Genomic DNA, 26,590 nt, shown 5'->3' on the forward strand with positions numbered 1-26,590 from the left:
AAAAAAAAAAAAAAAAAAAAAAAAAAAAAAAAGAAATAAAAGCCAAAGGATATAATCACAACAATACCAACAATAAAACAACAAAGCCCTGCGGGGACACTTGGGTGAGGGAGGCAGTACACAAAGCATCCGTGTTCTTACTTGCTCCATTCATTTAAATTATATGTTACCAATAGAAACATTTCAAGCCTAGGAACCCAAGCAAAGCACTGTGGGTTCTCTGTTGCTTGTGAGTTGGAACACTAGGGGACAGCACTAAAATATTCCATAGTTATGTGTTATTGATCACTTGCATACTGTATAATAAGTTAGAGATTTTACTATTAAAGACTATTGAATCTCCTGTTGATTTCAGTGGATGAAGAAGCACAAAGAAGAAGATGAGCTTTTCAAATCCATAAGTTCAGCCTTTATGAGCAAGTGTTTTGAATAATTTAGAAAAAGCTCCCAGGCTATTTTTTGGTTGCAAGATACTAAGGCACGATAACTTAAAGGACTGTGATTCTTCTGTTAAAGAGTGTTTTGTTCTGTCTTATTCGGTTGGGGTAAATATTTGCTGACATTTTTACTTCTTGTTTTCCAGGCACTTTGGAAAGACATGAGACAGGAGAAAGAGCACGAATTATTCTTAATTGTTGTGATGATTCACAGCTTGTGAAGTCTGTACTTCCCATTGCCTCAGAGACACTTAAGCACAAAAGTATACAACAGAGATCCTCCAGCCCCTACCAGCTTGGGCCATTACCTTGCCCTAGTCTGCAAGTGGAGTCTTCATGTAAGGTAAGTTCAAATCAAGCTGATATTCACAAAGAACATTATCAACTGAATAAGAAGTTAGATGCATTCATAAATACATGGCACTTAAGTATCAGCACAAAAACAAGAACTAAGAGACTGCTGCATCTACCAAATAATCTTGGGTGAATCAGTGTAACTTTTTGAGTGACTGTTATACTTTTTATGGCATGATTTTTGACAAAATAGCTTCTGGCTTGTCAAAATTGAGTCCATTTTATATTAACCCTTGAATCCTAGGTCGTTTTCCATAAGGAAGGGAAAACATTTATATTCTGTAGTTTGGATCTGTTTTTATTTTTCATTTAAGAGTATCTGACCTCTTAAAAATGCTGATTGAAAATAAACAAAAAAAGTCAGAAAAACTAGATCACAGTATGGATAATTATTTTGATATACCCAGTATCAGTAGGATCAGTAACTCTCTAGGATTCTAAGCCTCAGTGAATACACAGTGATGGAGTTGGCATTTATTCTCATAAACCAAGTCAACCAACTTAGCAGAAATTTGTCTAGCTTTATTGTTTTTTATTTGTAAATATGATATAGTAATTTAATCTGATTTCTATAAGGGATTATTTTCCATCTTTTTATATTTTCACCTCCAAATTATCCCCTCAACATACTATTGTAACTATGCCATTTATATGTACATATCAAATGTATTTTTTATGTAAACATATTTTCATGGTATTAATATGTAATTTTTATTATTAATGGCTGCATTATGCTCTATGTGGTGTTTCTATCATTGCTGGTATAGATCGTTTCTCTATGGCTTGATACATGGCTTGGTTTTTATATTTCACTTTTTAAATAACACATCTATGAACCTAAAGCTTTTTTCATGCAGATTATTTAAAGGATATATTTTTCGAAGTGGGATTGCTAAATCAAGGTTTTGCTGATTCTTAGTTACATATTGTTCATCTTCTCTGTTATTTTAATGGTATTATGAAGACTAGTAATATGCTATTAATAAGGACATAGAATAAGACCTTATTTTATCTCATGTGTATGTATATAGTTAGCCAAAAGAATATGTCATCATCAAGAAAGGCCAATGGGCCATTAAAGCCATGCGTCAAAGCAGCAGAGTTGGGGGCAGGGGTGCTAGCATGTAATCTTTAGCTTTTTAGGTTTAGAGGCCTGGTTTAGATTTTTATAAGTGAGTCTAGGATTAGTCAACCTTGTGAGAACTGAGTCACACTAACTAAATACTACAAAAATGAATATATAAACTAGAATGACAATTCTTTAATTGGCACTCAGGTTGTTGCTTGGTACGTTCTCACTGCAGCAAAGCTGAGGCCAGGGGAAATTGTAACACAGGGTTTCTTCATGGGCATGGAGTCAGAGCCCAGAGAATATTCATTCATTGAGCTCTGAGAGTTGAATGTAACCAATGCTCTCAGCCCAGCAGAATGTAACCAATGCTCTCAGCCCAGCAGAGTGTAACTAATGCTCTCAGCCCAGCAGAGTACCATCTCCCTTGGTCAGGGCTGATAATGCATGGAAAAAATTCTGAATTTTGGATTTTTCTTTTTAAGACTTCATTTAGAACACCTGCTTTTGTTTGTACTTTCCTCCTTCAGATATTGAAGCTGGTGATTAGGTGACGGCTTTTTTTCTTTTCTCATTCAACCCATTGTCTTTAGGTTTTTGAAACCTACTTTTTCCTATTCTTAACTTGAAAAGATCATTTTTCTAAGGACAGTTATAGAGATGCTTTGAAACTTCAACATTCACAGCTGAACATAAGTTGGGAAATTGAATCACTCTGACAGTCTTAGGTATCATAAGGCTGCAGTGAATAAAGCCCAGCGAGTGAGCTGAGGCAGCTGCCAAGCATCCCCATCTTGGTGTGCCTTTGTTGCTCACCATTCATAACAGAGTTAGCATCTTATAGTGGAAATTATATGCTAGAGTAGTAGGTGAAAACTGAGGGATGTCTCTTGACCTATGCCTTTAAGATGTCTAGGGTCTGCAGGAGCAAATCTCATTCATCAAGTGTCATGTTTACTAGTTTAACTCCCGGAAGGTAAACTGACTGCTATGTATTTCACTCTTTTGAAGAACTTCATAGCTACTCTTTAGGTACTGGTAATAATATATATAGATTTCATTTTCTTTATATAATTTTGTTTCTTCGTTGACTTCAAGAAGCAATAAAATGCCAGAATCTTGTTTTCCTACTTACAGGCTGATTTCAACTTTATTTTCTTGCTTTTGCCCCTTACCTTAGATGACTACAATTTCAAACTTTCATTCTTTACATTCGGAGATAAACTCAATTGGACAGGACTATCACCTTTTTTGTCCTATATACTATACTTCTCTTATTATTAAATTTAGTGCTAATTAGAACAATATATTTTTATGCTTCTCCTAAGTTATATCTTTTTAAATTATGTACTGGATATCTTCATGGTCTGCTATATACTTTTTCTCTTAGCATTTCATCCTGATAGAGTTAGGCTGTTGAGATTGTTTTATTTATTTATTTATTTATTTTTAGAGGCAGGGTCTTATTTTTAGAGATGGTGCCACTGCACTCCAGCACAATCACAGTGCAGTGGCATGATCACAGCCCACTACAGCTTTGAACTCCTGGGCTCAAGCAATTCTCTCAGCTCAGCCTTCCAAGTAGTTGGGACTACAGGTGCACAACACCATACCTGTCTAAATTTAAAAAGTTTTTTTGTTTAAAGGCAAGATCTCATTTTGTTGCCCAGGCTGGTCTCAAACTCCTTGCCTCAGGTGATCCTCCTGCTTCAGCCTCCTGAGTCTCTGGGATGAGAGATGTGAGCCACTGTACCTGCCAAGGTTGCTGTATCTTAGTCTTCTTTAATTTACAAATTTGATAAGCATGACATTTTATGGATGCTGATACATTCCCCATTCTCCTTGTTACTAATATGGTAAAATGCTTCATGAGTTTTCATAAGAAAAAAATTAATTTTAAGAAACCAAATTTGAATCATACTCATTGTATATGTGGGGAAAATGAGGGACAGTATACCTGTGAAATTTAAAACTGTTAAAGGTTACTTTGTATTTCAGGATTGTTTTTGTTTGTGGATTTTAGTAAGACACAGGTGAAATATTCTCCAACAATAGAATGAACTGTTTAAACAGAAGACTAGCAGAGATTTTTGTGTTTGGCAACATTTGGACTTTATTAGAATGCTGTATTTATTTTTTCTTGTTGCATTTGAAGCAAGTACATATAGATCTGGAGAAAAGTTTAAAAGAGAAAAACAAATACAACAAAACATTTTGAAAATAATTCCAGTTTGAAATGCTAGAGGAGTTGAATTTGTGCTGCTAGACAAAGAATATCTCTGGCATAGGAAAGGAAGGCCAGAGTCATAAAGGATTTAAAGGAATACAATATCATATTAGTGATGGGGAACTGCTTTTCTTAGATTTATCTAAGGATAAGACAAGATAGAACCTGTTTAAATTGCAGTGGAAGGAATTTAGCATCAAAGTAGAGAATAAACAACCATCCTAAAATCATCTATATATTGCAGAAATCTTTGTAGCTTCATCGTATTTTAAGGGAAAAACACCTATTTTGTTTGTTTGTTGGTTAGTTGCTTTTAAATTCTTTTTCTGCATTTCTTGTCTGTGAAATGAATAAAAGGGTAATGTGGATTATTATTTGGGGCCTATTGTAGTATCCTCGAAATGTCTTTTCTTTAGAAATTGATTTTCGGTAGAATGGGTCTCCCAGCAGCTCCTTCTGGTTTGCTTTTCTAGAGCTTCACTGTCTAAAATGGTAGCCATTAAACATTTGTAGCTACTGAGTATTTGAAATGTGGTTAGTACTACATGTTAAATTCTATTTTGGATATATAGAATTAAATGAAATATATTACTAAAATTAATCTCACCCATTTTTTTTCCTTTTTTTAATGTATCTACTAGGCAATTTAAAATTACAAATGTGATTTGCATTCCATTTGTATCGAACAATGATGAACTAGACCAGGAATAAGTACTTTTCTTTTTTGTAAAGGACCTGCTATGATTTGGATATTTAACCCCTCCAACCTTATGTTGAAATTTGTTCCTCAGTGTTGAAGAAGGGACCTAATGAGAGGTGTTTAGGTCATAGGGCAGATCCTTCTGAATAGATTAATGTGGGGACCAGAGTGCATGAGCTCCATCAGTTTCCAGGAGCATTGGATGCTAATAAGAGCTCCTCCCTCTCCTGCCTCTCTTGTTTCCCTTTTCACCATGTGATCTCTGCACACATGGCTCTGGTTCACCTTCCGCCATGAGTGGAAGAAGACAGGCCTTCACCAGATGTCCTGTCTTCCAGCCAGCAGAATCATGAGCCATATAAAACTCTTTTCCTTATATATTACTCAGCCTCAGGTATTCCTTTATAGCAACACAAAAATGGGCTAAGAAAGGACCAGATAGTACATATTTTTGGCTTTGCAGGCCAGAATTTTGCAGCTATGGGTACTCAACTCTGCTTTTGGAGCACAGAAGCAACCATAGACAATTCTTCAACAAGGGTGGTTGTATTCCAATAAAAACAGTATTTATAAAAACAGGCAGTGGACTAGAGATGATGCACTGGTTGTCGTTTGCCAGTTTATGATCTAGACAGTCTTTACTGGACCTGGAGATCATGAGGCCTGAGGACAAATTGGCAAAATAGTCAACACCTCCCTTTTCCCTCCATGTCTGTATTTTACATGAAACAGCTTATCCCAACCTCTTCTGAACTGTGTGTAATGTAATCCAAAAGAGCTTATGTCAAGTCTAATCTGTGACAAAAACCAGGAACTCATATGTGTTTGGAAAACCACCCTTTGTAGAGAAACAAATTTGTGAGTAATGGCTCCCAACTTAGTTGGATTTTTTTAATGAAATTTTCTTTAAATAATGCACTTATATGTGCATTTTTATCTAAGCATATAAAATTGATTATAAATAAAGACTACACTGCATTATTTACATTCCAGTTGAACTTTCTAGAAATATGGTTATATATACTTTTAACCTTTAGCTGACCTTATGGTGATGTCTCTCTGGTACCATTTGCTGAAAATTTTTATTAGAGCTTTATTCTGATGCCTCTTGTGAAAAACAGCTGGTGTATTGGTGGATCACCAATTGAAATTTGATTCCACTACTACCTATCACCTTATCAGAATGAAAAGTTAGTTCTTTTACATTTTATGACACAAAAAATAACCAAAATAGAATTAGTTTCCAAATTGTGAGATTTGAAAATATCATCTGAAAATTTACTTGTAAAGCTATTAAATGATAATTCATCATGGCAATATTACATGTTACCATGGTTTTTATTAAACTACCTTTATTTTAATATTAAACTTGTATAACTATAAAAAAGAACAAATATTTATTTTAAAACAATAAATTACATTATATAGGGCTAAATCATCCATATAGAATGAAAATTTTCCCTTGTTGATTAGTACATTTTTGATTTATTCTTTTTAATATAATAAGCAGCATAGAACTATTTTTTGAATGTGGAAAATATTTTATATCAATTTTTTATAATTTTAAAAGAAAATAGATTTAAATTTCAAACACTTGATGAACAGACAGTCATTTTCCTCTGTAAACATTGGATTAAAATTTCTGTGTTAAGTATTTTCATTTGGTGAGTCTCAACTTAAAACTGTAGTACCTAAATGATAATATCCAGCCTAGGAAGATAGAATAAAGAAATAAACGTTAGGGGAGAAATCTACAAGGTCATTTGCTTTCTGAACACATAAAGTGATGCAAGTTTTTGACAGTGTATAACTGTTTATCATAAGAGTTTTATAGGTAATTTTACATACTGTAGGTTAAATAAAAGTTTCTGTAATAACTAATCCTTTTTTTTTTATAACTGCTTTATGAAGAATTTCCCTTTTCTCATTTTGTGGCGTGAGTTTAAACTTTTTCCGTTTTTAAAATATTACCTCAATCACGAAGAAAACTATGAGGAATATGTCACAGCTTTGTTTCAAAACTAATTTAGAAGGTCTGAGTGACTGTGAAAAGTAGGAAATGCACCATTAAATGACTCCAGCTGTCCACCTCGCACCCAGAAGCAACTCCAAATTTCCTCACAGGACTTCAAAGCCTGGCTTGTATCTAAACATTCGTTGGCCATGTAAATCACAGGCACAAAAGGAGAATGCTCCTATTTCATGGTGCGAGGCTAGTTTAAGCCTGGCTTTGTGCAGCACGTGCCGGTGGGGAGTGCCAGCAACAGAAGGACTCTGTTCTGACTCGTGTGACAAATGTAGTTAACACCGGATCCATATTAATGTTGTCAAGTTCTCTCAATGTATTTAAACAGATTTTAATTATTTTCAGCATCCAAAGGCCTGAAATATATAGCCTAATAGTTCTTCAAAGAAAGCTTACTTAATGTGTGAATGTAAAACCTCTCATAAAAATGAAACTTTTATATTGGCCTTAGTCATTGACATAGGTTATTCATCAAGTCAGCAATTTGTGTGGCAAAGTGCCATTTGAATAGTGTATTGTTAGGATACTTATGGTCCACTTGACAAGGGCTCTTGCTGTAAATAGTGCAATTTGACTCCAGCTGTTAAAGAGTGGCTTTGACAGCAGCCAGATAGAATGGAGATGCCTTACTGCACTGCCGAAAAATCAATATTGGGTTCTTGTTCATAGTAACCTGTTCTTTTCTCTTCTGTAGATTTATAAACGACTATTAAGGGTTTATAAGTGGAAGTTTAAATATTATTTTAAATGTAATTCACTTTAAGTTTCAAATTAAGCCTTGTGATAAAGGGTACAAATGGAGAGTTTTCAGATATTATTTCCAAACCCTGGCTCATGTTTAGTCACAATTACAGTTAAGTTTAATTTGGGTTCTCTAGCCTCAATAGAAAAGAATTTGTGTAAAACATGGACTCAAAATTGTGTGCCTATTGTATATTGCCAGCCCAATTATTTCTTCTTTTTGGTTTTCCTTATCAATTTATCTTCTGTGTCCCTCCCCTCTTCTCTGTGTGTATACCTTTTTGTATAGATGGCAGAGTTCTTTGTGGCTGTGCCCATAGCAACACCCACAGATGTTGACAGCCAGTCATGTCCCCAGTGTTGTTTTCCTAAAGCAGAGTCTTGCTGGTTTTGAAGAATTTTCTAAGCAGTTTTCAGCACTACAAGGTTGCTATGATACCTGACTGGCGGTAATAGATATTGAATCTGTTAATTACAATAACTACACACAGGGCTCTTTTTTCACTGGGTTTCTCTACCATTGCGAGCTGTTATGTTTAAGATACAGAGAGGAAGTGAAGTTATATATTTAAGATGAGAAAAAATGCTCCAAGGTAAAGTCTGGAAATATAAAAAAATTCCAGGTATAAAAACCTTTTAGCTGACTATTGCTTTCCCAGGACTGCCGATATAATTTATTTAAATCATTTCTAGTTTTGGCTGAGTTTGATTTTTAGTTTTTATTGTTGTTCCTGAGAGGACATAAGTCCTCATCTAAAGTGTACTGAGCAGGATTTGAAAAAGCTGCATTTTTTAACATGGAAAATGCCAGTATAACATGTGCTTTCTCAAATGCCTTTTTCCATGAAGTCAGCTGTTAAAATAGTTGTCTTCCTATTACTGATCAACTCTGCATTTATTGAATTTATGGCTGAGATAGCAACTGAAAATTCATAAAGCTGATAATATAATTGTGAGCGAAGACCTTTAAGGCTGATTCAAGGTCGGCGTTATTATTTTTGTAATTGCTGATAGGCAACCGTGATTTCTGCCAGAGAAGGGGTTAGTTCTGCTTTGGGTTAACTGGTTTCAAAAAATGTTCTTTCTTCGTTATTTCTAAAGTAAGATTTTTCACTGAATAAATATGTATATCATTTATTTAGTACTAAACCTAGCTTTAGATTTATTTCAGTTTCTCTCCCCCCATAATATTTCATTAACTCTATAGGAGACATGGAAATCTAAGATTATAAATTTCTTCTTGGATTAAATACTCTGTAGTTATCAGTTAATTTGGAGGGGGAAGTTCTAGCATAGAAACATGGAGAAAAGTTAAACATTTTAGGCATTTTAATTTTGTATTTAGCTTGATCTAGGGACTGTGTTAGCATGATTTATTAAAGCACATCTTTACATTTGCCTTCATTTACATTAATAATTTTATAAATATTTTAGAACCTATGAATTCTGTAATCATGTTCATATGATATTATGCACCCAAAACTATTTAGCTTATTTAGACTTTTTTTCTTCCTTATTTCTTTTTTCCTTTTTGCCCAAACTGGAGTGCAGTGATGTGATCTCAGCTCACTGCAGCCTGTGCCTCCCGGGTTCAAGCGATTCTCCTGCCTCAGTCTCCCGAGTAGCTGGGACTACAGGTGCCCCCCACCACAACTGGCTAATTTTTTTGTATTTTTAGTAGAGACGGGGTTTCACCGTGTTAGCCAAGATGGTCTCGATCTCTTGACCTTGTGATCCACCCGTCTTGACCTCCCAAAGTGCTGGGATTACAGGCGTGAGCCACCGCGCCCAGCCTGTTTTTCCTTTTTAAAAACAAGTAGCCTCTCAAAATTTGTTAAGATCCTGCTTCTTGTAGTACCCAAAAGATGACCCTATTCCACCTACTTAAAGAGGTTATTATCTGTTAGAGTCCAAATTCACTCCAGTGGATTTGGATGCTCTGTTATTGAGCAACTTGTTGGTTCTGATTAAAATGATTATAAATGTGACCTCTTCAAAATGTGTTTCTATTCTGTTTTTCTAATGACTAATGCACTGGATGGTATTTTCAGGAAAAAAATGAAGTTTGTAGAATTTAGATGTTAACTCAAAGTATTAGTTGCTTATAACTGGAAAGAAATGGAGGAGAATAAAATCTTTCTTGTTGAAAGCTGGTAATATCACTTATTGACTGAGAGTACCATCTGGACCCATTTAAAGCAATCCCAACAGGAGCACTACTTCTGTACCAATGACTTATGTTGAAACTGGCCCTAAGAGAGCAGCAAATGCAAAAAACTAACAGGAAGCAATTCTCAAAAAAGAAAGCATTTATTTTCATGGAATAGTTCCTCTATACTATTCAAAACAAAACGTATCTGTATTTATTGGAACTAAGAGCATGAACTTATTAAAAAAATATGTACAGCTAACATTCTTGTCCATTTTTCTGAATTCAGTTTTAATAGTGATGTCCTGAAGGCACCACCAGTTCTCTGCATCTCCAAATGACATTTATTTATTTGTAATTTTCTTCATACTATATAGCTCATACAATTCTGCAGACAGCTTTAGTCCTAAGTTAAAATATCCTGCATAATCTTTTGGTTCAAGTGTGGCTATTCCTGCCAGATATAAAAGTGATCTTAACAAGCTGCCGTGAGCAGCAGGGGCTTTCTTATGCACGTATTTAACCCCATGCACAATCAAATGGGACTGAAAATGGAAGTTGTTCTATTTCTTCACATATTGCCCAAAACCTGATGACTTTTAGAAAGCCATTAAGAAAGCTTACAAAGCCAGGAACTGTGGCTCACGCCTGTAATCCTAGCACTTTGGGAGGCTGAGGCGGGCAGATCACGAGGTCAGGAGTTTGAGACCAGCCTGGCCAAGATGGTGAAACCCAGCTCTACTAAAAATACAAAAATTAGCCAGGCGTAGTGGCAGGTGCCTGTAATCCCAGCTACTCAGGAGGCTGAAGCAGGAGAATTGCTTGAACCCGGGAGGCAGGAGTTGCAGTGAGCCGAGATTGTACCATAGCCTGGCCGACAAAGCAATACTCTGTCTCAAAAAAAAAAAAAGAAAGCTTACAAAATGCAAAGCCCTGCTTACCTTCATTACTTTCTTCCTAGCTCCCACTAGAGGTCTCTTGTCGTTATATAAAACGTGGCCTTCTCCATTGATTCTCTGGTAGCAGATGTTTTGTTTTCCTTTTTGTTGTCTCTCAAGCCAATCTCTGTTTTACAACAACCATAGCCTGACATTGATCATGTAATCATATGGCAAAATATGGAAAGAATAGTATGGGTCCTGTCTCTTCATGTGTGATTATATTGAGGCTCAAATGAGAAAATTATTGAGAGTTGACATCTCCCCAAATCTAAGAGGATACCTGAACATTGAACTTTCACATAGTTTTTATTATATGACTGTCAGTCCAAAATTGTTAATTGCCAAGGATCTATCTTTTAAAATCCAGATCAATTATAAAGTCAAGTTGATAGAAGGTAACAAATTGTCTTTAAGATCTCTTTTTTTTTTTTTTTTTTTTTTGAGATGGCATCTTGCTCTGTCACCCAGGCTGGAGTGAAGTGGCCCGATCCTTGCTCATTGCAGCCTCTGCCTCCCAGGTTCCAGTGATTCTCCTGCCTCGGCCTCTGGGGTAGCTGGGATTACAGGTGTGCACCACCATGCCCAGCTAATTTTTGTATTTTTAATAGCTATGAGGTTTCATCATGTTGGCCAGGCTGGTCTCGAACTCCTGGCCTCAGGTAATCCACCCGCCTCGGCCTCCCAAAGTGCTGGGATTACAAGCGTGAGCCACTGCGCCTGGCCAAAGATCTCTTAAGCATATCTTTCTTTTATGACTTTAACATTTATGAATACTAATGATCAGCTTAAAATATCTTGAGACATATTTTTAGTCATTAAATTTCTGGTGTTAACAAGGATGGAATTAGTAAGGTAGAAGCAGAAAACTGACAGTTCTGAGTGTATTTTGTCGAAATTTTCACTTTTTATAATTCAATTAATCATGACAAATTATGCCCTCAATATACATCTGATTTAAAGAGTCTGCCCTTCTATCTTAATCCAGATAGCAAATGAGATCAGATACAGAAAATTCAATGAGTTGTGTGGTGAGGAAGTGCCCACATAACACACAGTACCTCAGATGATGGTTCGTTTCACTGTTCTTGTGCACCTACCACAAAGGCCCAGCTATGGGGCCACAGCTTGATGTTTTTTTGCCTTCACCTAATGTTCTATGTCCATTAATTCTAGGACCAAGTTCTTGTATTTTAAAACATTGAGTTATTATATTTTATCAGACTTCAGTTTTGTAATGAAATAATTATCAAAATCTATTTATCTTTCACTGATGAACAAAATCTAAGGATTTGAGCCCTTATTTCTCTATCTGTATAATGGGTATAATACATGGGTATTTAATTCACAGACAAATAATGAAGTATAATGGGACTAAGTAATATAATTTACAAAAGTCTCATTATGTATGAATGATACATCATATCTCTTAAATCTTTTGCAGCCCTCTTGCGGTTACCTGATGTCTTCTTGATAAATCATTTAGTATGGTTGCTTTTAATTCTTGTTTTCAGAATATACTGAATTTCATTCAGCATGAACACATACATCATATTATAATTAAAAGTTTCTTCAGTTGAGAATTAGAGCAGGAGTTGTCAGTAGTTCATGAGTGATACTTGGGAAAGAACTCTAATTGATTTTTACTATCCACTGGTAATTTTGTGTTGATTTCAGACTGGGTATATTTATGCATAATCAAAACCTAGGAAAGATCCACTTTAATATTTCAGAATGTTCATAAAATTCCAATTTCTATTTAGTACTATTATTTTAAAATGTATTATATCTCCTAAACTAGGAACTCTATCTATTATTTTCTTAGCAAGAGTATCTTTAGAATTATAAATTTGATTTTAACACTTACCGTGTGGGGCAGGGGATGTCCTGTCAGGTTTACACATATTCTTCAGACATAACAATTTCCAGTCTATTGAACTCACGTAACTGTTTATGAAATATTCTTTTCGGCTTCCACAAGCGTGATGGAAAGAAAAGAAACTAAGAATGAGCATTCCATTGTTATTAATCTGAGTTGCATTCACCCTTGTAATAAAAACCAAAATCAAAAATCATACATTAAAAAAGATGAAAAACATCAACTACAGGTTCAGTTCTATGACCCAGATATTTAATCCCCAACTATGTGGCCTCATTAAAGAAACTCATATTTCCACTGATGTTAGTCTTTTGCCAGAATATTTTCACCCCAATTCTATACCTTCAAGTCTAACTTCGATGGCAGTTTACCATTATGTAGATAGCAGCCCACTTTCTGTTATTCTCTTTCTCAGCATCCTTTTTATTTCATTTTATATCTTCCCTACTCTCTCCTGCAGTGTAAGTTCACAGGGGACAGGTACAGTTATGATAAACCTATTTTATAACTTTATCATGAAATTCTCATCATCTAGCATATCTGGCACATGGTAGGCATTCAGAAATATTTGTGGAATAAACTCATGAACTGTAAACTACTGAAGTCTAAAACATGAAGAATAGATGGCAAGAAAGCAAAGAATGCTTCCGTTTTTGAATTGTAAGAAAAAAATATATAAATGACTGACAGAAAAAAAAAGTGTATTTATTTTGCCAGTCAGTTGCTTTGAGTCCAAATCAGGTTTACATGTGACTTGATTGTACAGAGGAGAGTGACCGAGCAAAAAATAGTCAGTAATAGCAAAGAGGCTGTTGAAACACAGCAGCAACCTCCACTGATATTTAGACATGTCTCAATTAATCCAAAAGTTTATAAGAAAAAGTTTATTAAATAGTGGTGATAAAACTTAGTATGTCCAGCATATTAGTGAGAAATGATTCACTTTGGGTGAGGTGGGCATAGAACAGAGCTGATAAAAACTCAGAAAAGAAGATTGAAAGGCAATGTGGTTAAAATGGCTTGTTATACCAGCAAAGTGCATATTATTACCCCATTTACTTGCCCTCAAATCTTAGACTTCTTTTTCTAATAACAAAGTTGTCTAAAATAAGCACTCAAAAATAGCCTGAGGATTGCGTTGTATATCAGGAGCCTCTACTTCCCTGAAATAATTACTTTACTAAGCCCTCTCCTCAATACAAAACCCCTGAAGCCAGCAACAATCTAATCAACAGGTTTGTAATAACTTTCAGAAATTTAAGCGTAATAAATATGAAGAGGCCTGATTTATGTTTCATTTCCCAGATGCAAAGACTAGTACAATTCCACTTCCCCCAAGTAGCAAACATTGCTTCCTGCTTTTGTACATCATTTGAAAACTGCTTAACTCACCCTCTCATGAGAGGATGAGGAGGAGAGAGGGCTGATTACATTTCAACATGTATGACATTAAATGTTTTTAGGTAGCTCATTGTGGGAACGTAGGGTGGCATACTAGATTAGCAGCCCCAGGAGAAACTGAGCTTTGTAGGATTTGTTCTTCTTCCTTGTCTCTGAAGTCCCCATTTAGATTCCCATGACAAGGCTCTTCCATAATTTCTGGTACCCCAGTGCTCTTCCACATGGGTGGTGCTGGTAACTCTATTCTCCACATTTCTTCCTGCCCAATCTCATGTACCAGAGATGTTCTCTTTACCTAGTCAAATCCTACCCAGACTGCAGCATGTGCATGTACAATTTACCATGAACATGCTAGTTAAACAATTTATATTAAACTGATAAGAACAGATGCTACGTTTGATCTTAGCCAGAAGGCCGAGAGGTGATTAATCAATTCATAAATTAACTAGGGACTGGGGCGGTGGCTCACTCCTGTAATCTCAGCACTTTAGGAGGCAGAGGTGGGCAGATCACCTGAGGTCTGGAGTTCAAGACCAGGCTGGCCAACAGGGTGAAACTCTGTCTCTACTAAAAATACAAAAAATTAGCTGCCATGGTGTCACACACCTTCAGTCCCAGCTACTCGGGAGGCTGAGACAGGAGAATTGCTTGAACCTGGGAAGCAGAGGTTGCAATGAGCCGAGATCGCGCCATTGCACTCCAGTCTGAGCAACAGAGCCAGACTCTGTCTCAAAAACAAAATAAAACAAAACAAACAAACAAAAGAACAAAACTATAGATTGCCTAATTGTTTTACCACTATTTGTTTGTCTTATTTTCTCAGTTAGGCCTAAAGCTCCTTGAGAACAAAGAATTACTGTGTCTGTATGTTATGTAAGTTTTGTAGCATGGAATGCAAACAGAATACTTTATTCATTCAGCAAATATTCATTGAACATCTACTATGTGCCAGGCACTCTTCTTGATACAAGATCATGGTGCCCATGGCACTTACATTTCTAGTGAGAGAGGATACATCACAATTAAAACAAAACAAAACAAAACAACAACAAAAAAAACACAAGACTGTCAGGTAATGATAAAGGCTCTGCAGGGAATTAATGTTGGGCAGTTTGATAGACAGTCCTGGAGATTTACTATAGGCTGAGTGGTCAGAGAACATCAGAGAAGGAGGTAGGATTTATCCTAAGTTTGAATTGCAAGAAGGAGCCAGAAATTCTCCCACCTTTCAGAGGGGAGAATATTCTAAGCAAAGCAAACAGCTACTGCAAAACGTCTAAAGTAGGAATGAGCTTGATGTAGATAATGAAGTCAAAAAGGTCAGTGTGACTCAAGAGAAGTACGGGGGAGGGAGAATTAAGAGTCAATATTGAAAAGTGAGGGAGGGATAGAATATGTTGGATGTAATAATCCAAAGTAAGAAGCTTGAGTTCCAGATATTAAAGGGAGTCTTTTCACAATTTTACTCAAAAGGAATAACATGATTTGATTTATGTTTTGAAAAGGTCATTTTGTTTGCTATGTAAAAAAAAAAAAAAAAAAAAAAATTGAATTAGAGAATAGAGTGTGTCTGGAAGAGGAGTCTATTGCTTAGTTGAAGCAAGAGAGATAAATTGTTAGCTGGTGTTTGTTTTGTTTTGTTTGTTTGTTTTAACATCAAGTTGGCAAAAACCATGGTGTGACGTATGTGCTCTAGTTGACCTATATCCGGAAGTGCCAGTGGGAGGAACCCCTTTAGATGGTGAAGGTAACCCTGTCTGTGGTATGCAGGAAGTCATATTAGGACTACATCTTGATGGATGAATAAGATTTTGCCATAAGGAACAATAAGTCCAAAAACCCAGAATATGAAGATGGGGAACAAGTAGGAGGTTAATGAGAAGTTGATATGACTGGAGATGGAATATAAAGTGAGATGCAGTGGAAGGTAACTATGACTTGTACCCCTGCAGAAAATAAAAGGAAGTCTTCGAACCTGGACTTCTTATTTTATTTTGGTAAGAACACTTAACATGACATCTGCCCTCTTAACAAATTTTTAAGAGTGTATAATACATTATTGCTGACTCTAGGTACAATGTTGTACAGCAGATCTCTAGAGCTTACTAATTTTACTGGGCTGAAATTTTATGCCCATTGAATAATAAGCCCCTAGCAAGCACAATTCCACTCTTCAATTCTATGAATTTGACTATTTCAGATATTGCATATTGGTGTTATCAGGCAATATTTGTCTTTCTGTGACTGCTTATTTCACTTAGCATATGTCCTCAAGGTTCATCATGTTATCACATATTGCAGAATTTCCTTCTCTTGGAAGGCTAAACACTATTCCATTGTATGTATATATCATAATGTCTCTATCCATTATCAGCTAATGAACTTTTAGGTTATTTCCACATCTTGGTTATTGTGATGCTGCAATAAACATAGACATGCTAATACTTCTTCAGGATCCTGATTTTAATTCTTTTGGATAAATACCCAGAAGTCAGATTGCTGGAACATATGGTAGTCCTATTTTTAATTTTTTGAGGAACCTTCATGCTGTTTTTCATAGCAGCTACACCATTTTGCATTTCTACCCACAGTGTGCTAGGATTGCAATTTCTCTACATCCTCACAAACACCTGACTTTTGTTTCATTTTGGTTTTGTTTTCATTTAATGATAGCCATCCTGAAAGGTGTGGGGTGGTATCTCATTGTGGTTTTGATTTGTATTTCTTTGATAATTAATGACATTGATCATTTTGCATATATCTCTTGACCAGTTGTATATCTTCTTTGGATAAATGTCTATTCAAATCCTTGGCTTGGTTTTTTTTATTGTATTATTAGGATTTTTTGCTATAGAGTTGTAAGAATTCCTGGACTTGGACTTCTGGGAGCAATTTATATTTGTGGTGGAAAATCTCATGAATAGCAAAAACAACCAATACAGACTTAAGATAGGGTACTCTTTTAAAGTGCAACTTAATGGAATTAAGGGAGTTTAACACATAAAATGGCTTTCTTTATATTTATATTGCATTTTTGCCCAGAAAGAATATTTTCCATAATTTAAAATTCCCATTAATTTAGAATAAGCCAGAGGTTGGCAATATTTTTCTCTAAAGGATCAGATATCAAATTTCTTTTGGTTTTGTGGGCCATGCAATCTCTGATACATCTACTCAGCTCTGCCTTGGTAATGCAAAAACAACCATAGCCAACGCATCAGTAAATGAGTGTTTCTGTGTTCCAGTAATATTTTGTTTACAAAAAGAAGTGATAGGCAGGATTTGGCCTATAGGTCTAATCACAGTGCTGTGATTGGATTGTGTTATAATCGAGTATAATAGGCCACAAGAAGAGAAGTGTGGTAGCTTTCCACTGGAAAGAACTATATTTTGTTATTATCATTAACAGATCTTCTTGTAAAGCTCCCTATTTGCTGAAAATTATAACTGGTTTTGCTCAATGTGGGAGCCCTGGTTGGTAAACTCTCGTTTGGGTTTTCAGAGATTTTTGTCTTATTTCTTCTGCTTCTTACTTTTTAAAGGTAATCTACAAGCTTAATCTTGTCAATCAGTTGCTAGACATGTGAGAAGTTATTGTGGTATGGTTGTTTGAAAGAACTCATATCCTGAGACATTTCTTAAATTTTATATACTTTTTTTTTCAGTGAGCATACTCTCTGGGTATTGATTTCAATTTAATAAGTATGTGTTGAATTGAATTGACTGAAATATCTGGTGACCATACAAATATATACCCAAAATAAGCGTTGTGGTTGGTTATTCGTTATGTGAATACACATACAAATCACTCAAAAGAGGTGAAGCACTATTTTAAAGAAAAAATTGTCCTTTGGTCTTCTTAGTGGTGAGCCAATTCTGGCTAAGTTGTTTTTCCTTCAGACCTCTATCTTTACTGACCCTTCGGCCAATTATAAGCTTGTTAGTGTGATGCTTAGAAAGCATCAACATGATACTGCTGATTTCAGTGTCATAGATGGGAAGCAGAGGTGTTGGGAGTAAGTAAAATTACATGTTCATACCACATCTCTTTTAATTAGTTTTCATCTCTAGAGGGTGAGTACAGAGTAATTTAGTAACACATACTTGTTATCTTAATTGACAAAAACATATAGAGAAAGAGGTGAAAACAAATGAAAGGAAATAATTGCTATTTAAAGAACACATGAGAAGTATCTTTCCTGCTACATAAAATTTGACTTATTAATGAATTTTTAAGATTTGATATTGAGAACTTTTATTCTATTAGTGCCTTTGAATATTTATTGGATGCAGAATAGACCAAAGTTGGATTATGAAGTGTCTATTCATACAGATGTGCCATCTGTCAGAAGTGGGGAAGTTAGGGGGAATTTGTTTCTGTGTCTTCGAGTAGTTTCCAGGGAAAGCATAATGCACATAAGCACGAGAAATCACATTTCATGTAGTGGAAGGAGCACTGGACTAGGAGTAGTCAATTTGGGTTTTAATTTCAACTTTGGCATTCCAGTAGATGGGTTGATTAAATGAGTGGCTATATGACATTGAGTCAGTCACCAAACCTCTCTTTTCTCTACCTATCTATTCATGTGTATATTGATATCAATTTGCATAATATCTAGATCAGAATAGGCTATATTATGCTCTAGTAACAAACAGTGTCCCAAATCTCATTGGCTACAACAGCTCAAGTTTATTATTTCTTATTCACTCAATGTACCAACCTGGGGTCAGAAGGGGTCTCTGCTCTTCATTGTTACACAGAGGCAAAGCTAATGAAGCAGAAGTCATGTACTCGGAAAAGGTGGAGAACTGTAAGCATTTGGTAAAAATACCAATGACTGAGGAGAGGGAGCATGAGAGAGGAAAAAAATACTAATGATTGCACAGATAATTTCTAGGGCTCTATATAAAATTATATGAAATTTTGTGGAAAAGTGTGGTTTCTCTTTAGATTCCTGCTTCAGAAAGCTAAGGATCTCCCTAGGTGTTATAATTATGGGTGATCTAATTTCCTTTTGATTGTCTTGATTATTGAATTCTGTGTAAACAGTATTAGTATTGTTTATTAAAGGCAAAAATAATATAACAAAAACTATTTTTAAGTAATGAATCTCTTTCAAATGTCCCTTGCTTATCTTACTTTTAAAAAAAGTTATGAATGCATATAAATACCTTTAGTTTCTTCTGTAATTCAGAATTTGGTGTCTGAGTTAATATTTCATATTCTGTACTATTGTGATTTCATAACAATTGAACACATCTTTTCCATTTTTCACATGGAGTTATATGATTTTCTAATCTGTTTGTGCACAAAAATAATTCTGATTTTTCACATTTTATTCTTGAGATCTGGTCAGACTTACTAAGCTTTCTACTAGAGTCTCTGCCATAGGACTAATGGAGTCCTTACCTTTGCATTGTACCAAGAAAGGATAATCCTTTGTATATTGTCTCTAATACAGGCAATACCCTACAATTTGGGGGAATATTTTGGCTTCAGTAATTTATCAACAAAGACCCTTAATTATTCCCTTTTTTGTTTTTGGATATGAGACTTACTTTTTATTACACCTATTTGGCCATACCTTACCTTCCTTGCCATTTTTTTTTTTTTTTTTTTTTTTTGGCCATCCCTTACCTTTTTTTTCTTTTTTTTTTTTTTTTTTTTTTTTTTAGCTGTCCCAGAGCTTTTATTTGACATTTTCTATCATTTCGGTATTTCAATTCCTAGAGAGGATATTTTATTGTACATTTATTTCTCAGAATTATTTATAAAACCATGGAACTTTAAAGCTGGCATTTGGTTTCAATCCCTTTCCAGAAGCTGGGGACACACTTGTGATTGTGGTTCTTTTTGCTGGGGAGAATACATTGGTCTCTAGCTTTTGTCTCTTGTTTGTTAACCAGTTCTCAATACAAGGTGACATGAAACAGTCTTCTGGCCTCTGGCAATTTTGTTTACCTTCTTTCTTTTCTTTTTCTATCCCTCACTCCCTCCCTTACCTTGGTCTTACAACATTTTTCAAAAATGATAAGCAGTTTGTTTACCTCTGAATCCATTATTTGTATTATTTCTCACTTACCTGCAACTGAATCTGCATCACAGAAATTTAGTTGATTTCTGAGAGATTATTTTGGTAATGTGATAAGAGAATACAAATTGCAGGGGTTTTACAAGCATGATATGTAAAAATAAAACTTTCAAACAATCTAGCAGTATTTTTATAATTAGGACTTTGGTTATTTTTCCTTTGCTATGTACATCAGAAATTTTTTGAGAAGTAGAAATAAACTATCTGAGAGTTTAAAAAGGAACTTAGTTTCTTTGCAGTCATTTAAAAAATAGATGTACAGAGATATAGTTATGATTTACAGAACAATAGTCACATTTTAAGTGTTACAGAAACATTGATGCTTTTTAATAAGCCAAATCATCACCTTATTCCTGTAAGATAGGGTCATCACACATCCAGGTTCACTGGGACAGTTTTGGCTCGTGCCTCTTGTTCCAAGGTAATTATTAATAATGCACCATTTCACTCTAAAAAGTAGCCTGGTTTGAACAATAAATTATATAATCACTTTATTTAAAAGAGATTAACCTTTAAGTTAAATGAAGAAAAATATAAATGTGTGTCCTACTTAAGGTTAATCTAGCAATTTCAAAATATTCAAATAACCGTGTATGATATACTAACACAAATGGGTTAAAGAATATAAAGCTGATGCTTAATCATTTTTCTTTTACATTTAGATATGCAAAAATACTAAAATCTTCTAGCAGTTAAATGACAGAGTTTAAGAGAAAAATCATGCTTAAGGCAAATAAAAATCTTAATTTTTACTTCATCCAACATTTATAGTTTTAGTTTTACTGTGTTTGGCATATCTTCTTAGCACATCATTTTAAAAACCAACATGCAAAAGGTTCATTGCACAGTAAATGACACCCTTCATTTTATAATGGTTTATTGATATATGCATTAAAAATGTAACTGGATAACCCTGAGAACTGCTTTACAAAATTCTGCTATTCTTCACACTTAAAACACAAAACCTATAATTAAAAAAGAAATGAGCAATTTGTCCATTAGCCAGAGTCAGATTATACACTTTAAATCTGGAGATTTTGTAAACACACTAATATTATTTTACAGGCATAAACCAGTTTGAAGCCTGAAACACAATTTCATTTATCTTTATATTTTAAGCTTTATAATGTCACAGAAAGTGTCCATCTGTTCAGCTGAGATTGCTTCAAATAGTGAGTGGTCAGAAAGACTTAGATGATGAAGGTCAAAGGAGCCTCTTGACCCTGTGATACTTGCCAAAGCAATTGGAGCATCAGGGCTGATATATAGTTAGATACAGTTTGCTAAAGCAGGCTCCACTTTAATTGGTAGTGATAGCAAGAATACACAGTAAAGTCACTGCTGAAAGAAAACAAAAAGTATCCAATATAGTAATTTATTACCAGTCAGTGGGTTTCACGCACTAGGTTGTTTTACCCCTGCAGTGGTGAGAGAAAGCAAAAAGGTACTCTAACACTTAGCTGAAAATGGATGCCCTGCTGATACCCAAGATGCGTAGTGGCCCCATGATTGCTCCTGCCATTAGCTTGGTAATGTTGTCTCTATTGTAAACTCAGCTCCCCATGTTCTTCCTGTGCATCAGCTGCAGATTGAAGGCTTTCTCCTTTGTCTTCTATTTGCCCTGCCAATCATGCTGCTCTCCACCGTACCCGATGGAAGGAGACAGTTTTACTGCCAACAACTATCTTCAGCAACCTAGGGCTCAAAGAATCTGAAAATGAATGGTTGGCACTTTCATTTACACCTTGCTGTTTGATTTACGCGTTGTTGGGATTTTTTTTGTTCCTATCATTCCACCAATGGTTTCCAGATTTTTCATATCTTTGCATAACTAGTATACACCTATATGCTTATGGCTCCCTATGAAATTAAATTATTTGTTACAAATGTTGACATGTATTTGGTGCAGTATGAGCACAGCTCTTTGTGAATATTTTTTATTTAATCAGTTGAAAAATTATTTAAAAAATAGTTACTGGTTTCTGTCAATGAAGATAAAACACCCATGGGGAAATATGAACGAGCTCTTCAATGTCTCGATTTTTTTCCTTAAACATGTTAAGGAAAACTATATAGCACCAAGAAAAGATAAACTAAAGCAGATACTTTCCTAATTGCAAGCACAGATGCAGTAAAATAAATCTTATTTCACATTTCCAGTCATATATGGGAAGTGTAGTTTGTGTTTTTGGTTTGTGTTTGTTTGTGCTTATTTAAAATATGAATACCTTCTCAAATATTTAAATTTACTTCAAGGATCACTTGATTTCAAGACTGATGGACACACTGTTTTCATCAAATCACAATAGAAATTTATTCCTGAAGTAATTACAGTGGAAAACAATATTAGCTTGGCATTTACAATTAAACACTAAACTTAAACTTGATTTGGATTTTCTGAGGGCTCAAATAGTATAGAAAAAGTATGTTACTATATACATTTTTCATGGATAAAATAGTCTTTTATACATTTTGTTTGCATATGTAAAGTTAAAATTAGATAATATTGTGATTCTATGAAAATGTATTTTATTTCTTTCTTTTCTTTCTTTTTTTTTTTTTTTTTTTTTTTGAGACAGAGTCTTACTCTGTCACCCAGGCTGTAGTGCAGTGGCGTAATCAGGAAATATATTTTCAATTAAAGTTTAAACACTCTAGGTTAGATCATGGAAATGGTAAGTTGTTGAAAAGTATGTTATTTTCTTTCTCTTTCTACACATACACACATGCGCGCTCACACACACACACACACACACACACATACACATACACATACACGTACATTTCAGTTTTTAACTTAAGCAAACAGTATCTGGAATTTTTCTGAGACTAGCCCTAGGTATGTGAGGAGTTAGAAAAGACCAGATTCAGGCTGTCCTTCACCAGCTGCTTTTATTGTGGCCAGGTTCTTAGCATTGTATTGGGTTACCCCAAAGTAAGTTTGATGAGGAGCATGTCTCAAACCAGCTCCCATCTGTTTTAGAAACCATAGTGCTTTGAACATCAAAACAACTAGAGACTTTAACGTTTTAGGTTAGAATGAAGCTTTATCATCTTTTCAAGGACAGAAGGAGAGACATTTCAGAAAAAAAAACTCCTCATAGCGTGTTTGTGTACTGTGAGTGATGGTTTGACTTCCTTGATAAAAGTATTTATTTAGCTATTACAATATTAATTAACTGACTAATGAATTAATTAATTTGCTGCTGGAATGGAGACTAGGCACTCATGCCTAGTCTTATGCCTTATGTCATAAATCTTCACAAACCAAGGAATTCTTAAGTCAATATCTGTGTAAGTTTTCAGTTTTATTATTTAGGCTAAATAATTCTAAGGTAAAAATTGTATGAAATAATTTTAGCACTGGATAAATATTAATTTGTCATTACATTTATGAAGAATTCTTTTGCTTTTTTTTCTAACTTGTATTTTCTACTTTAGAATCTTCAAATGGACAAGGCAGCAGCAAAGGAGAAGCTTGTAGATTAGGAAAATGACTAGCTTTAGGAAAGAGGACAAAGAAGAGGTAAACCAATATAGGACTCTCCATCACTAATGGAAATACATATTTTAAGGGAGGTAGCACAGTTCTCAGAATAAGTTGGATCCCAGTGGTAAACAGCCCTCAGAGACAAGAAGGTAGATAAGGAAAATAGCATTTACATTGTACTTTCCATGAAATTTTTATGTGGTTATGTGTATTAAATCAGTTAAAGTAGATGGCATGTCTTGATGTATTTGAAGGGGGAAAATTTAAAAGCATTTTCTTTTCCTGGATGTTATGCCAGTAATATATAGAGTAACTTGAGTTTTCAGGTATGGTTTATGTTGTAATTTAAGACTTTCCCAAATACGGTGTAGCAGTATCGGTTTTCATGTATCACTAATGGATTAAGGCTGAATTTTAGGAAGTGAGTGCTTGACAGTACAGAGAGGATCCTGACATTTATGGACAATAAAGAAACCTCTCTCACTCTTCAAAACACATCCTTTGTGGTAGGCTCTATTATTATGATGCTGTTGATGTGCCCCTTTCTAGACATGAAATAAACATGTGTATACATTGGTGTGTGCATGTATATAGTTTTTTTTACGTAGAATTGAGATACTGTAGAGCTGTTCTGCAAGTTGCTTTGTCGAGTCAAAAATATTTAGCAGACATCTTTCAATATCAGTACATGAAGATCTACCCTGGTAGGATTTTTAACCAAACTTCCAATACATACTATTTTAGTTTTACTTTTGGAAAATCCTTGATGGGGAAGCAATTTGGGACTATGTGCTAATATACAATTATTACTAGTTTATGCTATTATAATGTCACTCTTCTTTCATTTACTTAATACTACTGCATATATCAACTTCGAATTACAGGGATTAAAGAAGGGCGGTTACTCACATAAATGGACCTAGAAAAAACATTTAACTTATTCAACATTAAGAAAATACGTGAATCATATGAGTTTTTAAATAGCAACAGTAATCCTATCAAGTGAAATTATAGTAACCTACCATTTCTACTATTATTTAAATTTTTTTTGACAGCTTAAGCAAATGCCAAAATGTAAGAAAAAGAAAAAAAAGATGAAGAGAAGGAAAAACATTACCTTTATTTGAATAGAGTAATAGTGGACACTGCATATAAAATATTAATAGATCAGAAAACCTAATAAAACAAAAAATAATGTTCAGCATGGTAGTTGGCTAAAAACAAAACTTATGTACTTACATGAAAACACCAATTAGAATATACAATAGAATTAAAATTCCATTCATAATAGCAATAAAAAAGAAAATAAATAGGAATAGATTTCATAAGAAATGTGCAAGAGCCATATGAAACCATATTTTAAAAATTACTAAAAGACACAGAAATGCCTTAATTTAATAAAATAACATAGTCCCGCAGGGAAAGCACACTAATTTAAAGGTTTCCATACTCACAACTCTATGTATTTAATACCAATCCATTTCAAACTCTTCTTAGTGGGTTTCCAGGAACCAATGAGTGGATTATAAAATTCTTCTTGAAAAACAAGTGTGTGAATTGAGCTAAGAAAACTTAAAAAATAGCAGAATGATGGCTGGAGCCTTCCTTCTTCCTTCTCAGATGTCAAACATATTATCTATCTTTCTACATATTTATCTACACATACAAACACACACACAGTAAAATAGTAGCACTTGGTACAAGTTCAAGAACAGAAAAAGAGATAAATGGGGGGAGAAAAACAGTCCAAGAATGAGCATGTCATAACCTACTCTTTGTTAAAGATGGCACTTAAAGTCTTAAAGGAAAGTTAATAAAAGGCTTTTGTATAATTGAGTGTGATTTTTGTATAAAATATAAAATTATATCACTTCTCTCTACCTTTCACAAAAATAAACTTCAGAGGAATAAAAATTTTAAATGTGGAGGGATAAATTACTAAAGGAAAACACTTGATAAAATGTTTAGTAATCATGTTACAAAAGGCCTAAGAAGCAAAATTTCAAAAAAAAAGAAAAACATGAATTTTCACTATGTAAAAAATTGTATTGTAAAAACCTCAAAAACTTACAAGCCAGCTTAAAACCTAATAACAGACTTGAAGAAAATTTTTGTAATATTCAATAAAGTATTAATATCTCCATATATAAAGGGACTCACACAAATTGAAAAGGAAAAGATAAATAGTAAATGAAGAAATTGGGCAAAGATTGACACTTAAGCCACAGAAAAATACAAATAGTCGTTAAGCTTTTCTCACTAAAAGCCCACAATGCAAATTTCCTCTTATTAATAAATATTAAAAGAAGTACTAAATTTTTTCACGGCATGACAAAATAATAACTTGTATATATCCACATTTGTTGAAATGTGTTTTGAAACAGACTTGCTGGAGCAGCCTCACAATTTAGTCAATACTTTAAAGATAGCATAGCTTTTTACCCTGAAATTTCATTTTAAAGAATTTTTAAAAGAACCAGAAAGTGTCCAATGATTGTATTTTTAGAAAAAGAATGGAAAATGCTACTTTTCATTTGTAATCTGTGGAGAAATGGCTTATGTAAGGATAACTTATGTCCTTTTCCAAATTACCCCAAATTCTGCATCAATAAGATTTTGAGGAGACTTAGTACAAAGTTAGGACTATGGCATCCAAGCATACCAGAACCCAAGAGTGGAGGCGTCCTAACTGAAGCTCTGGGTGGACAAGAAGCCACTGATGAAAGCAATCTGTTATAGAACAAGTTGACTTTTGACTGACCTTGTAATTAGGTGCTTAAATGGGCTAGTGTTGTAAGACATTTATTTTTAGGCGACAGTTTCTTAAGTGAATTTCTCTGGTCACACAGAGGTTAGAGATGGGCTAACTGAAATGTGCAGGACTCACACGCAAAGGCTATATCCCATGTTACCATAAACAAAGGCATACTTAATTTTTAAAAGTGTGCTAGTTTTTCTGGAACAACACCTTCAACCATTATATTTCAGTCTTGAATAGTTACCAAATGGAGCATGTCATGTTGTCCTCCATGATTATATGATCCAATTTTATCTGATATTTTTAGGCTCAATGAAGTCTTCTATAAA

The 26,590-nt window shown here is 34.5% G+C and overlaps 1 protein-coding gene and 1 pseudogene across 1 annotated transcript in view; one reads left to right on the top strand and one right to left on the bottom strand.

The window, feature by feature from the left end:
- WDR72 (WD repeat domain 72) overlaps positions 1–26,590 on the top strand; it is a 219,349-nt gene that overhangs the window by 69,443 nt on the left and 123,316 nt on the right. Inside the window, exon 13 of the mRNA XM_023227213.2 lies at positions 584–780. Within this exon, the coding sequence (XP_023082981.1) occupies positions 584–780 (197 nt within the window). The remainder of the gene's footprint in view (positions 1–583; positions 781–26,590) is intronic.
- On the bottom strand, positions 14,201–14,347 carry LOC111552834 (annotated as a pseudogene).

The sequence above is a fragment of the Piliocolobus tephrosceles genome, chromosome 6 (assembly GCF_002776525.5).
Source record: "Piliocolobus tephrosceles isolate RC106 chromosome 6, ASM277652v3, whole genome shotgun sequence".
NCBI classification, from domain to species: domain Eukaryota; kingdom Metazoa; phylum Chordata; class Mammalia; order Primates; family Cercopithecidae; genus Piliocolobus; species Piliocolobus tephrosceles.